General features: G+C 41.1%; 1 protein-coding gene across 3 annotated transcripts in view; it reads left to right on the plus strand.

The window, feature by feature from the left end:
* The window catches only part of cadm2b (cell adhesion molecule 2b), a 144262-nt gene extending 130449 nt beyond the window's left edge, over positions 1-13813 (plus strand). For 2 of the 3 annotated variants that reach the window (XM_035153492.2, XM_035153494.2), the window contains 6 exons: positions 3453-3611; positions 3932-4022; positions 4888-5066; positions 10053-10079; positions 11744-11866; positions 11952-13813. In XM_035153492.2, the coding sequence (XP_035009383.1) occupies positions 3453-3611; positions 3932-4022; positions 4888-5066; positions 10053-10079; positions 11744-11866; positions 11952-12070 (698 nt within the window). In that variant the 3' untranslated portion in view covers positions 12071-13813. The remainder of the gene's footprint in view (positions 1-3452; positions 3612-3931; positions 4023-4887; positions 5067-10052; positions 10080-11743; positions 11867-11951) is intronic. The other variant, XM_035153493.2, reaches the window with a different exon arrangement.
* The last annotated feature ends 1844 nt before the right edge of the window (positions 13814-15657 follow it).

A 15657-nucleotide genomic window follows, 5' to 3' on the forward strand; every position in this document is an offset into this window, starting at 1 on the left:
ATATTTCTCACTTCACATATTCCTCATCAGCACCATAAACCAAGTATCCCGGCTCCCATTCATACACATGTTGCATTAAATACATGTTTTAAATCGACATCAAGAATGAGAGATGTGCTGCTGCTCATATTTAAGCACAATTAAACTTTTCTTTTACGAGTCAAACATCTGTTCACCTGTTAACAACTCCCTGTATTATTTTCCTTTTCTATTTGTGTCTTATATATTTGGAGAGAATATCTGAGACTCGAGACACATTACAAGAACATTCCAGCATATGTTGTCGACCTTTTAATAGTTTTCTCACATTTATGCCTTAATTGGTGTGTTTTTGTTGTTGCTATTTTTAAACACTCACTTTTCCACATTAAATTCAACTTTAGCGCAAACTAATCTATTTACCTCTTTATACTTTAGATTAAAGTAATAAAAGTAATCAAACAATTAAAATTTAAGGAACCAGAAGCCGTGGGGGAGAGGTTTATAGAGGACTTATGGGTGTAAGATAAAACTTGTCTGTGGCTTCTGCTTGTTTTTTTACAATCCTACAAATCAAGACAATCAAAATTAAACCCTAAACTTTATATCGCGAAATGAATTTAAAATCCAAATAAAAGGTTTATTTGCAAAACAAATGTGTGCAAACATATTTAGACCTTTTGAAATTTTGACGTTCAATTAATTGCCTGAGTACAAACTTTTCCACACTGGGCATTGATCTAGTATTTTTCATACTTTTACCTGAGATTGAAAGTGACAACAACAGTTAAACGATGACACCAATGTGTGAAAACATGTGACGGTCTAATCTCTTCTAACTGAAAATATAATTGTGTGATAAAACTTTGAATTCACGATCAATAGTTTTATGGAGCCAGAATAATTATTTATAAGCTTCTCATTTAGTAGTTGAAGCTGAACAGTGGAATAATAATAAAGTCCCAAGGGAATAATACACTTTTTACACAGCTGATACAAGTTTATTAAAAATATTATTTTACAAATGTGATCAAAGCTTGGATATCAATCAACATCATAAACAGTGACAATGAGTGGGTTAAAACAGCCTGTTACCATAAATATATATAAGTGCAGATATATAGTGTGTTAACTATGTACTATTACAACCCAAGACCATATTGTTTTAGATTAGAAAATAAATTAGGATTGTCATGTTCCTCTTTACTCTGTTTGAAAACCAAAATTAAAATTAAATGTTTAAATTTGATCAGTAAGGATATCAAGTACCAATGTGTCATTAATAAAAACTGTTAAATCCGGCATGGGAGTGCGAGTTCACACTTTTAACAGCAAATTAAATGAGAAATAAGAACATCATCATTTTTTTACATATTTGAAAAAGCCTCTGATGCCTTCATACAATAAACAAAGGCTTCACTGAACTTGACTGGGACAGGTGTGGCTCATGAGGTCGTCCAGTAAGCAGAAGGTCGGCGGTTTGATCCCAGTCTCCCCCAAGTGTCCTCTGGAAAGATACTGAGCCATAAACCGTACTGTAAAGATCTATGGATGATCACCAGGAGTAGAAAAACACCATATAAAGACAGATATAATTCAACTACACCTGCACCAACTCTAGTATTGTCACACCTGCATGTAGATCTTTTAAAAAAGACATCAAATCCTGCCACCGAGGCTTCAACTTGTTCAAACACTGAGGAGGAGATTCCAGGAGCCGACCCCCCGTCATCAGATCTGCTCACTTCTTAGGGATCTGCTTTTTAAAGCTGCTGCACCTGGGCGCATTCCCATTCCGGTGAGAGCTGCCGCTGCGTGCTCTGTGGCGATGCTCGCAGCCGCCTTTAAAGACTCGCAGCTTCCCTGTGGTATCTCTAATGCTGCGGGCAACTTGACGAATGAGAGGAAAAGCTGGAGAGATTTGGTTTTGACGCCACAGAGTCAATTCCTACCCCCTCATGTACTGCAGGGCAAAAAACGCAAAGCCTCTGACTTCCCCTGTTTGCTCGGAAGATATGTGATGTTTGATTTCTTCATTTTTTCACATTCTCATATGAGAGGAATTAGTCAATAACAGTGAGGTGTCCTGGAGGTTGCTGTGTGTGTGTGTGTGACTGTGTGTGTGTGTGTGCGTGTGTGTGTGTGTGTGCGTCATGCATTCAAACACCACTGACTGTTATAAAATAAGCCAGAACAGAATAACAGTGCACCATTTCAAACTTTGCTAAAAAAAGTGAAAAACACAATTTAACGTAATTTACATAATCATATTTTCAAACTCTACAATAAAATTCCTGAATGACTAATTGAGTGATGTAATTGTAATTCACAGTGAAAGAGAAGTAATGTTGAAGCTTCAATGAAAACTTCGTCCTCCCGTTTTCTAAGCTCTTGAGACAAAGTTTGGTTATTTTCAGAGACGAACATTAAACAAACCCTTTCAAATTTTTGATAATTTGTACTTTACAATATAAGTCGTTATTTATTCTTCACACCCAGATTGAAAATGAATTAATGTAGTTGCAGTAGCTGTTATAGTAAAAATCCTAATGGTATAATCCTCTTGACGTGACAAAATCACAGAGAATCAGTAGAGTGGAACAAATGGAACTGATCAGCCCAAAATGATGATGATGATGATGATGATGATGATGATGATGATGATGATGATGATGACGTGGGTGATCTATGTTTCACTGAAAGGGGCTTTTAGTGTTTAATAGACCAAGTGATTAAGTGAGTAAATACATGTGCATTTACTGTATTGATTGATTGAGTCAGGGTTGCACTAGATCGTAAGAAACAACGGTAGAAAAAGTTTGTCCTCTTTGCCTCCGGGGGGGGGGGGCAGCGAGCAGCCTTGTGCAGATGTTTCCATAGAAATGTGACGCCAGCACACAAAGTGCTGACAGGAGAGCAGCAGTCAAACCACAAAGAAATGCTCCCAATTAAAAAGAGGCGTCTCCATGAGGACGAAATGACAGGGCAGGGGAAAGAAAAGCAAGGTGTGACTACAACTATGGAAATCCACCCCATGCTGCTGCTGTGTGTGTGTGTGTGTGTGTGTGTGTGTGTGTGTGTGTGTGTGTGTGTGTGTGTGTGTGTTGACTGGGATGTTTGAGAGATGGTCCTGGAGGAGCAAACACACCCGACCAACCGAGTCAACGCTCGCACACTCTCTCCGCTCACCATTCACTCCACTTTGACTTGGCTTTCAAAGGCCAAGGATTCTAATCCTCAAAGGAGATGCAGAGAAAAACAACAACAACAACAACAACAACAACAACACTGCAGCTTTCTGTGTCAGAAAAGCAACATTTTTCTCACTTTCCAGTTAACATTCGTGCACATTTCAGTTTTTCTCCGCTTCTTTTTAGAAAACTTTATTTCTCCGTATGAAGAACTCGCACAAAACTGTTACTCCAGTTATATTCTAAGGAATTTGCCTCCCTTGTTTATTTTTCTGCCTGCAGGGACCAAGGAGCTGAATGCCACAGGTAAATCTTTCACCGTCAGGAGCAGCCTCCAGTTCCAGGTGGACAAGCGGGACGACGGCGTCGCCTACACCTGCAGCGTGGAGCACGTGTCCCTGTCCAACCCCTACATGACAACCGAGGTTCTGGAGGTCCACTGTGAGTGCCGTCACACACAGACACACACACTCCCCACAAAGCTGGATTAGGTGCCAGATTAGTATTGAGAAGAAATACAAGGATTGAGATTACATTTATGTCTGCAGGTTTAGCTTTGCATTTGCTCAGGATTAGTGTAGGATTAGTTTGCAGGTAAGGGATTAGTAGCAAAGCAGAACAGGGATATGGGCTGGAGCTGCGAGTTGCCCGGTGGGTAAAGAGCTAACTACTGTTGTACTTTGTTGGTGTTAGAGTTAAACCCTCTATCACATAGTGCTCTCATTGCAATGGATTTTTTTTTTTGCGTCTCTTTCCCACAGATGCTCCCCATCTGGACATCACACACTCATTGATCATTCCACAAGAAGGGCAATACTTCAAATTGGAGTGTGTTTCCATAGGCAACCCAATGTAAGTCATCAAAAGTTGTTGTAAAACTTCAATTTGGTGTTAATTGCATGAAAGGGGAAGGAAATAGAGTGTTAACGGTGAGCGGCTCTGCTTCTGGAAATAAATTGCTAATTCATTTTCTCCAATGACATTTCAGAAAATCCTTATGAAAAGCGGTTTAAGCCAGAGAACATTTGATTGGGAGCACAGAAAAAAAAGGCCAACGGTACAAGACTGTGTAATGTATTTTTATAAGAGTGAAGGAACTACGCATCCCACAAGCCTTTGCAAATTATCCCTTTCCAACGACTTCCTGTGCTTTTATTCTTGAAATTGAACCTTGTTAATGTAGTTTTCCAATATACTGTAGTTTTTGTCTTTTATGTACGTGAGTAGCATTTTGATTTTGTGTTGTCGACGACATGTTGCAGAGCTTCATTCCCGACTGTAATCATGGGAAATCGTGGTTGCTCTGTTGTAAACATCGTATAATTCTGTAATCCAATCGTAGCCGACATGATTTTTGCGTTTTTGGTAAACGGTGAGCTCCACCAATCAGAGACTCCTACGCCTGAGGATTGTGGGTAGTTGTGGTCCCTCTCCTTGACTATATAACAAACTGCAGAACAGACTTTCATTATCTCTTATAATAAGTCTACCTTGGAATGGCGGCAATATTATGGCTGATAATCAAAATCTCCATTCAGAAAATGAATATACTGGTAATGGTATTTTTACTTCCAGAACCAAGCTGTGGAGCTCCATTCGCCTTCGTTAGAGAAAATAATATTCTAAGATTTATCTGTAGTTTATTGTCTATTAACTGACATATACTAAAGTATCAGGATTTGAAAAAAAAGATCATATTGTCTGTTTTCTTTCCCAGACCTGATTCGGTGCTGTGGTCTAAAGACGGAGGCGAGCTGCCCGACATCGAGCGCATGATTGTGGAGGGGAGAGAACTAACCATCACCACGCTAAACAAAACAGACAATGGCACATACCGCTGCGAGGCAAGCAACCACCTGGGGACCAGCAGTGCTGAATACACACTGTTTGTATACGGTGGGTACTTCAGTCGGGGTCTCGTTATGGATGATCAGTTCTGTGCGCCGCAGCGTTATTATGTGCTCGCTCAAAGATGGTCGGCTTTCATAACAAAGATTCAAAGTTAGCAGGGGGGGGGGGCCTTATCAGTCCTGCAACATAATCTGAAGAGGTTATAGATGTATAAATATATATATGCCGCTGGTGTATGTTATGATAAAAAAAAAAGCAGGATAACAAAGCCTTAACATAAACCGCGAATATGAAAGATTTCAATGTTTCCTAGAAATGACTGTTGTTGTCAAAATCAGTCAAAAGTGTGGGAGACGTGTGTCTGAGGGAGACTTTCTGTATGCAGACGTACAACTGACAATCATTTACCCGTCATTAGGCGTCATTCAGGAGCTGACAGCCTCCAGTCACCCACAGCCTCCGTGAAGGATAAACACGCACAGATAATGAGAATGGATACATGCAGAAATCGGCAAATATGTTTTAAATTAGATTTATCAAGTCATTAACAATTTTCCCTGAATAATGTTTATCGCTCCTGCACCTGTTTGGTTTGGATGAAAGAAAAAAAAAACACTTAGACCCTGCCAGTGTGTTTGCAAGGTTGAGCTCTATAACTACACATCAGGTTTACTTGACACCTTTTCAAAGCGTGTTGGACAGTTTTAGATGTATTTTATTTTGTTAACATTTCAAACAGCCATTGGTTGCCATTCATTTTTATGTTTTAAGATTTCTTTCATCAAGTTAATTCTTAAACCTGCACAGAATGTGGTTACCAATATATTAGAACTGTGTAATTGTACTATGACAGGCTAACAAACGCAAATCTCAAAAAGATAATTAGCAACGCGATCATTTGGCTGCAAATTGACGGAGCATTTTAACCTTAGTAGAATAATACATTTTATAACCTCAGCAGGGTGTAAACGATTAGTAGTCAATGGGATACAACATGTAAAAAACACTGGTATGAGCCATTATAATATTACTTTGATAAATAATTTCTTTGTATTTGTGAATAATTGGATAAAAAGAGTAAAACATGGCTGGCCACAGTATTTATCTAACACAAACTAAGTATGGTAAATTTAAAATCCGTTGTCATTCTATACGTTTAATTCAGATTCAGATTAATCGTATTTTAGGAGCAGAATTGATGTCGTATAGCAAAAATCATCCATAGTCGTGCATGACACCTGTTTTCACAACAATTCCTCGAGTTTCACATATTTCCTGCCTTGTCACCGCGCAGGGATATAAACCCATTTACTTAACTGCACCACACCTATCACCACACAGGTTCAGCTTTTGGACTCTCTCCCCTGTGAGGAAACAGGGAGAAAAAAGTGTTAAGGATGCAGAATTTAGCTTCCAAGTGCTGCCTGGAGGAGAGATAAGTTAATCCGAGACAGTGGAGGGAATAAAGACAGCGTGGTGTGGGTAACGGATCATTAAGGCCTCAGCGACACGTGTTTGTAATGTTTATCAAATACGGCCAAGTCCCCCAAAAAGATACAAAACAAGGACAGAATATATAAATTCTGCTTTTTGCCAATTAAACAGTCCCCACATGGGAGTGCAGTTTGCTTGGGAGTGACTTATCACAGCTCCGGCGATGGACTTATTCAAGCTCACAGGCGGCTACAGGATGCACGGCAGCTTCTTGTATTCAAATTTGAAAGAGCAGAGGGTTTTTGGGAGAGAAACACTGGAGGAAAAGGAGGACGACACATTCGTCCTTTCAGCTTTTGTTATCTCAGTCGCTTCTGTCGGCATGCTCAATGAACAGGGTAAGGCAGCAATGTCAGGCTTGTCCATATCATCCTGTCACATCTGGGCGCCATGTGCTGCCTTTTCATTCCTCACATTTCACAGCCAGGGAGATTTCTGCATTATTTAAAATTATATATATATATATATAAAATTCAAATTTGTTGTTAGAAATAGAGGGTATATGTGCCGAGGAGCTGTTCCTCACTCTTTGGGAGATTAACCGAGGCAAAAGAGGAACTGATAACCCCTCAGCAGCTGTCGCACGGCGGAAAACACAAAGATCCCGGTTACGAGGGACGGATGAAAGATTGAGTGTAGCAGGTAGAAGATGTGCGAGACGTCCTCGTTTCACTGATGACGTTCTTCAGCTCCACTGTGTCTGGCTAAATACTTATCGGGTCCTTTCTGCGGCGTCTCAGCCTCTTAGCCTAATTTACTAATGACAGCAGAGCTACGAAGCAATAAATGTTATCGCTCAGCCGCAATTCATCATCTCCCCCCGATTATGCTCCATGATACACTGTATTAAATAAAGCGAGGAAACGCCACACATGATAATTACTCTGTCTGAGAGGCCGGGGGAGATGGTAACAGATAGCGGTTTGCTTAAATGCAGCTGAGAGACGCCACGTGCGCGTGTCGGTGAAGCCGCGGCCGCACTCCACTCTCACATTTCCCCTCATTCATTGTACATTTTCACCTCGACGAGCGCGACACATGCTGAGTCTTTCACTATCTGTGTGCCGCCCATTCACCAGCCAATCATCAGCTGCTGGGAAATATACAACAGATGCTATAAAATCGGAGTCCTTCACGTATATGACTCATCCTCTGCCCAAAGATGTGGTTTTGAAAGAATTGACTCATTCAGAGCTTGAGTCATTTGTGCAACTCTTGTATTTTATCATCTGTGCATATTTTAGTTTGATGTTGCTTGTGTTCACTGAGGTGAAAGATCAGCATTAAGCCTCAGCAGCAGCAGCAGCAGCAGCAGCAGCAGCAGCAGCAGCAGCAGCAGCAGCAGCAGCAGCCACGCGCACTCATTGATTTGTGCTGTTTGGGTTCTTTTCCTTGTGAGTTTTCTCATGTTGAGCCTGTTCCCTGTGGAGAGGTTGTTTTGTGTTTTTTTTTGCTCCCCGTTGTTCCTGTTTTCATTTGGCAGACGTCATCACCTTAGCGCCTCCATCTCCACGTCCCCTGCCTCCCTCCCTCCCTAGCCTCCGTTCTTCCAGTTCGATAATGCCGACATTCCCACACCAGGCATAGGCAGCTGTGTTCGCAGGTACGCCCCCCCTCCCCTCCCCTCCACTCCCACCCCCCCGCACCCCCACCCCCCACGGCCTCGCCTCAACGCTCCGTGCACTCACGAACATGACACCGAACACACACTTGATGATTGATGAGCTAACAACCAGGCTTTGAGATAGAAAATAACATTGTGTTTCTGGATGAATTCGATACTCTGTCTATTTTTTCCTCTTTCCATTTTTATACACAGCACCGGTTACTTCACCGCCAGCTTTTTTTTTTTATTTATAGCTGTTTTCTGATTAGAGTTATAACTGGATCAATAAGCAGACCTCGCCGAGCAAGTTACCGAATCGGGTTACGACGGTTTGTAAACCACCAGGAGCAGAAAATAGAAAACATGAATGTTTACACTTTAGTTCTGAGGCGTAATGCTTTCCACTGTTTGAACCACACACGAGAACACGTTTACAATTACGTTCAAACAACGTTAACCAGTGTGTTTTCTTCAGTTCATGTCTCTTAATGTAATTAGCATTGTCGTGTTTGTGTGTGACTTTGTGTTGTTGAGCCACAACAGCTCTCCGCAGGTAAAATATGCAAAGTAGCTGCTTTAACAGTCGGAGAAGCTTTTGATGTTGTGTGAGAAAACAGAGGTTAGCCAGATTTGGGACGTGCTTCATTTTGATAATCAAACCGGCGGAAAGTTTTCTTTCAAACAAAAAGAAATTATGTTTATATTCAGTTTCATTCCTTGAGGTGTAGCAAAAACATTTTGACTGTATTTTCTTCCTCCGTGAAATATTTGCAAAAACAAAATTGCTGTGGAATAGCTGCAGGATCTTGTGTCCGTGCACGTGGAGCTTTTTCGTCTGTGCACAGTCCCAAACAAAACAGGACCCCACTCTTTAACACTTTGATCCAAAGCAACACTGACACACAAACAACAGAATCCACAGGGGACCTTTAAACTCTCAGGGATTTGGCCTCTAGAAGCAGTGCTTTAAAATATGTGACTTTACTTTTCAACAATATTTTTATACTCTTCCCGGTATTGGCTCTTTTAATACTCAGGTGCATGTGAATGACGTGTTACCAGTTAATGAAAAGTACCTGGGGGGATTGCTTGGTCTCAGTTTTAAGGGGTCTGTCCACACAAAATCCAAAAACCTATTTTCTCATTTACCTCTGGTGTTGTATAGGTTTGCACTTAGCTTTTATTTAGCAGGTTTTTTAGATATTTGTACTTCTATAACTATTGAAGAAACATATAAACTGTTGAATCCACATTATCCCTTTTACACATTGGTGGTATTTACAGGTTTGTAGCCGTATTTGTTACCTTACATCGGCTGGAAACCCCCTATTAAACCACGTGTAAATTCAATAAATTCAGATTTTTACTTGGATCTGCACCAAATTGCATAAACTCATGGAGATCAGCCTCCTTAATATGCGTGATTTTATTTTTCCAGAAATGATTTCCTGGGAAATTAGTGAAAATAAGAAAAAATAATTATTTCTCTCTTGGCTCTTATCACATCTTCCACCAAATTTCATGTAAATCTGTTCTGTAATCTTGCTGACAAACAAACAAGCAAACAAACCGGCAGGGGTTAAAACAAAACCCTCTAAAACATATCTGGTATCTGGTGAACAGACCCATTAAGAATGTACCAATCACATGAAGAAACTCACCAGTAAATGAAAATTAGTTTTTCGTCTTGTCAGTGTTTCCTGTGCTCCTCTCCCAGTCACTGTTTCCGGTGACTCCAGTTAATCGTGTCTTTACAACCTTCGCTTTCCGTCACTTCGGTCAAAGTGAAAACTCAAAAGTGGAAAACAAAAATAAAAGCACCATGTTAACTTCTAGTGTTTCCTTTGAACCTTGTGGCCATCCTGTTTTATCACGGTGTTGTTCCCCTCATCTTCCCTTACTGCTGTCACTGTCTGCAACCATGGCAACAGCCAAAGACTTTCCAGGGCCCACGACAGGTAAATATCCCACTGGACGATCATTGCAAGCCAGATTTTACAGTGTGTGATGCCGGATCTGGATCTGGGTCAGGACACATCACGGCCTTTACCCAGCATGAGCCAAGCCATCACCATGCATGGATGCTCTCTCTGCTGACGCCAGCCGCTTCCTCTCGAGCCGTGTCACAGGCTGCATAAGTTATCACACCATAGGTTTTTTTTGGTTTGCTTTGTCTCAGAACCATCTATATTCCATCGTGCAATCCGAGTGATGCTGGGCTGGAGATTGTGTCTGTGCCGCTGTGTAAATATTTGATTTTAGATCATGTGAGTATACGGCAGCGAATGGAAGGGAACGGACACAATTCTTATTTCTATCGCTCACGTTTCTGATCACGTAAAAAAAAAAAAATGGTTTTCAAGGAAGATTTATTTAAATCTATTTAGATGCACGTGTGTGTGGTGTGTTGTTTTTCTAAGGTTTAAAATAGCTGGGTTGGGTCTATTAGAGGCAGGATGAAAAGAAAATAGAAAGAGCTCAAGTTGCTTTCATGTAACTAAACTAAAGTGTCGTCTAAGTGCTTCACAAAGTCGTTGAAATACTTTACCCCCGTATTGATTATACATCTGTAGCTTGTCCGAGGATTTACGTGTGAATTACAGCTCAAAACTCCAGCTGGACGAGGACAAACGCTTTATGGTTATTTACTCCCCGAGAGCTGTTCTGCTCGTCTCCAGTGTGATATGAAAAACTGCTTATGCTCCTTGTTGACAGTGGAACACCTGCACAGGTCATTACATCCATCGACATCCAACCAAAACTCAGCTAATTCAACGGTTGTGGCCGTTAACATTTATTTTGCTTTGGAAGTCTGCAGTGCCTGCCTGTGAATCCCTGATAAAACAGTCGTGGTTCCATTCTGCATGGGGTTAAGCTGCATGTTCCACAATTTCATCTTTTCTTTTTTTGTGTGTGTGTGTGTGTGTCATTTTTAACGTCCCTCGCTCCCTGTGGGTTGCTGAAAATGCGGCTTGCATTCTGTTAACAGAGGAGCGTAACGAGGTTTGTAGGAACATCCCCGTCGTCATCTCCCAGGGTCACTTTGCAAAAACCCCGAGCACAAGCCATAGCCATTCATCAGCTTGAGATAATGAGAGCGCACGAGGTGCACGGTGAAGACACAGCCACTTAAGGGGTTATTACACAACTGACACCAAGGCATGCTCCTGCCTCGGGAACCCTCAGCTCGCTCTCTGCCCCGGACGCCGAAATGTTAAATAACACTGACTTATTTGTGTTGTTGTTGTTTTAAACTGATCCTCAGCAGAAGAATGTGGCAACAAGCAAAACACAAAATCAAACAAACAAGAGCTTTTTCCATTGTTCAGAGATTTGTGGTATTTCCTATGATTACTCCTTTTATACATCGACTCAAGCTCTTCAAAGCAGCGACGTCAGGTTGCTCTAAATATGGCAGCCGCTCATTTGGGGGCTGTCGAGTCTTTGTTCGCTGAGGGAAAAAAGCTGCATCAGGATAATTGAAGGAGCAAAATATTTTCATCGCTGTTCAGTAAAATGTCTGCAGCTGCGTGAGACACCAGCTGAACATCTTGCAGGTGTTAATATCATCTCTCCACATTTCCCTCCCTCCCTCTCCCTCCCTATCTCTGGCTCATTTCAGATCCTAATGCTCTGGGACAACACGGACCTGACCACGCTTTAATCGGCGGCGTCGTTGCAGTCGTGGTCTTCATCACCTTGTGTTTGATAATAGTTCTTGGGCGATATCTGGCCAGACATAAAGGTAAAGTAGGTCACTGGAGCTGCCTTGAATAGTAATTTACTTGCCTGGAGGAAACGTGTATGGATAACTCGCTTTGGGTCCGCAGGGACGTATCTAACACACGAGGCCAAAGGAGCGGAGGACGCCCCCGACGCCGACACAGCCATCATCAACGCCGAGGGAAACCACGTGCACGCAGAGGAGAAGAAAGAGTACTTCATTTAGACTTCCGTTTCACTCTTCTCCTTCGTTTCATGACAACGTGTGACAGCAGACATGCAATTTTTACTTGCCTCAGCATCACTGTCTGTTTTACTTAACTTCATATTCTTTTTCCGTGCTCCAAAAAAAGCTCATGCTCTGATATGCTGGTTTTGTAAGCATCCGCTGGTAATATAGCTTTCTCCTTTTGTAAAGCAATGTGCCCCATGCAGTTGGATCATGTCCATTTCGGTTTTACGGTGCCTAATTGCTGTATACATTTCTGGCAGGTTTTCTTTATTTTGTAAAAATTCAGAAGCAACGAGAAATGTGCTTCAGTTCAACTTTGGAGTCGAGGTTTAAAATTTTCGGGCTGTTTTCGCTTTCACAACAGATTATGTAAAGTCCATTGATTTATTATACATTGACATCAGATGCATCTTTTTAGGGATTGGATGTTCTCGGGTGTTGCCTGGAGTTTTTTTACCCCCTCCACAGCCATACTGCACATTTTTTTAAAACAACGTCACACAGCAGACCAGACACACAAACGAAAAACGTAGAAGCACAATCAATGCGATTGTCTCCAGATGAAATCGAGTCCCACTTCTCGATGTCTGTTTATCCCTGCAATGATTTCTTTTCCAGGTTTTTTTTAATCATTTTTGAGAACAAGTCAGAAAATTAAAGCACAAAGTCTGAGGACTAACACAGAGGGAAAACACATCAACCGTCTCAGGATTCAATATGAGTCTAGTTGGAGAGACGGTGTCAGACACACGATGAGGATTTCCGTACACGGTTGTCGTCACGGATGAGGAACTTTAATTTTGGTCGGTGATTTGATGTAAGATCCAAACCGAGCGAGTGGAACCTTGTGGGGGTTCATTATTTATGTTGAATTTTATTGAACAACTATGCTCAATGTGTGGATATTGCTGTAAAATACTTTGCCAACGTGAATATTGGTGAACAATATTGTTGAATCTTGGGATCCCTGACACATTACAGTTTGTATATTAGCATATATACGGTAGTTAAAGTATTCCATGAGTCTCAGATCTTTTCTTTCTCCATTCATCTAACAAGAGGTTGTTTTGCCGTGAGGTTTGTAAATAATGTGTAAGTATTGGATTTCAGTGAAAGGAAACCACACTGGTTATAGCTTTTCATTTCAGGTCATTTTGATGAGATTGTTTTCGCACTTTTGAAGATTTCTTCAAACAGGGATTCTCATCGCTTAATTGCTTAAAATGTAAAAAGAAAAGAAAAAATCTGGTCAGAATATATGTATTTATTATTATGATTGATTGACATTTATTATATAATGCTATATTGATTGATATTATTGCTGTTATTACTAAAGTAGTTGTCCGACATTAACTTTTCCATTTTTTAATTCTCAAACGTATCATGAAAAACAATACAAGGATCACCGTTATGGCCTTTGAGTTTGCTGCAAACAGTACTAATGACATGTTGAGGCATTGGTGAATCAGACATCCCCTCACTTGTATATAGTCACTGTATCAAAGACATTGAACCTCATTGCCAATGCTCATACATGTTATTTTGTTAGTTCAATATGATGCTATAAATAACTCATTTTGTACAAAGTTTTAATCGCTGTAATTAATTTGCTTTTTATGGGGGATGTGTGAGGTTTTTGCTTTTTTCTCAGTATTGAGTATTCACTTTTCAACTATGCCACTGTAAAAAAAAAAAAAAGAGAGACAAAGTGTGGATTAAAATATGAACAACTTGAAATTGCTGTTGTCACCAGGTTTGTACTTTGAAATCCACCCATGATTTAAATGCTCGGTGCTCTTGAGTCGCGACGCTGTTGAACCACATATCAGTCCACATATAAAAGAGAGCAGATGTTGATGGGCGGTGCAATGACCAAAACAGCGCTGTAATTGTTATTATTCCATGAAACTGAGTATTTCTCAGCCTTTAGTATCAATAATACATGCAGAACTTCTAACTTGTAGATGGATTAAAAAGCCAAGAAGCTCCTCGGGAAGATCGCCTCAGGCCCTCGGCTCCGCTCGTGATTTCTGCATTAATACAGGGTGACAAACGGAAGACTCCAGTCTCCCAGAATTCCTCCCGTCTCACTGGAGCGGAGTTCAATATGCTTGAAGTGTCTCTGTGAAACTTCCCACAGATGTCGGGACAGCAGGCTGCTGTTGCCCTTGTTTTAACAAACGACACGGAGGCGGCTAGGTGAGGGAGTCTGGAGGCGAGCCGCTCCGTGCCACATGGTGAAGGATGTCGGGACGCAGCTGATTGCTTTAATTGGAAGATGAAACTTTATTAATCCCTGTGGGGAAATTAGATAAATGGAAAAGAAAACAGTGATGGCATCTAACAAGGCAGAATGCAAATGGGATTGCATTTAGTTGGAAAGATAATAAAATAAGCAATAAATGGAGAAGAGGATGAAGCAGTAAAACAGTTGTGGGGAACTGCAGATGTTGCTTTTGCATCGGTGCAAATATATTAAAGACGGGTGGAAGATTGATTTACAGATGGGTGCAGGTGTTACTAGTGTTCATGTCTTCTTAATTACTGCATCTCAACATGTACATGGGTATTAGAATGCACAAAATCAAAGATATCATATCATAGAAACATATGGGAAAAATCTACATGCAACGGGCAGATGTGTAAAAAAGGCTATTGACTGTCTCTGAATGAGGACTTTAAGTATAACGGTCTTTAGATTTGCATTATAAACAATAAACCTAATTAAACTTCCACTTGATTAAAGGAAAGGTTGATTGTAGTATCATACATACACAGTAGTGAGCTGGAAACTATATATACAATGAGCCCTACCAATTTAGAGAAACAAAAAAAAAAAGCCCTTTTATGGCCCATTAGCATCGCTTCAGTGACACAGATTAACTTTTGGATATTTCAGGATGGATATAATAGCCCTTTGCAGATTGCTGAGCTCATATTGAATATCTCAACATCCTTAGAGGGAGAGATCTCGTTCCAGGACACGGGGCCCGAGTCATTACCATCCTCCATTCTTCAGCTCCCATTGACCTTGAGCATAATGTTGCTTCCCAGCAGACTAACGTCGCCATTACCAGCGCACTGTCCGGCCAACCACCTGCCTCCTCTCGCACAAAGCCTCGCTCCCCCCCCCCTCCTCATCGCGGAGACGCTTCCCGCTGCTCACTTCATAATCATTACCACCAAAAGCTCAGCCAGTTCAAATAAACATCAGCTCCCACTATCGCGCTCCTTGGCGTTATTAAAAGCTCAGTGCTTCGTTAAGCCATGTAAATTGAGATAGACTGTCTTGAGTAATGCCTGGCAGAAAATAATGCTCCGAATCCATCATAATTTAGTAATTGGATATCAAAGCAGGTTGGGGGGGGGACGTTCGTGTGCAGTTGTTCAAAAAAAAAAGGGAGTTGGAAAATGGATTTTGTCTTTACCCTAGAAATGTGAGAACCGTACCCTGGGCAATGTAACAACCGCAGCATGACCTCTGAGGAGGCCCTGTAAGTCTTAGTAAACTGGAGAAACTGATCCCCCTCCTGCAGCCTGTAGGCACCGTCCATATCAGTCCTCCAGCTCACAATAAACTC

This window comes from Hippoglossus stenolepis, chromosome 4, assembly GCF_022539355.2.
Source record: "Hippoglossus stenolepis isolate QCI-W04-F060 chromosome 4, HSTE1.2, whole genome shotgun sequence".
Taxonomy (NCBI): domain Eukaryota; kingdom Metazoa; phylum Chordata; class Actinopteri; order Pleuronectiformes; family Pleuronectidae; genus Hippoglossus; species Hippoglossus stenolepis.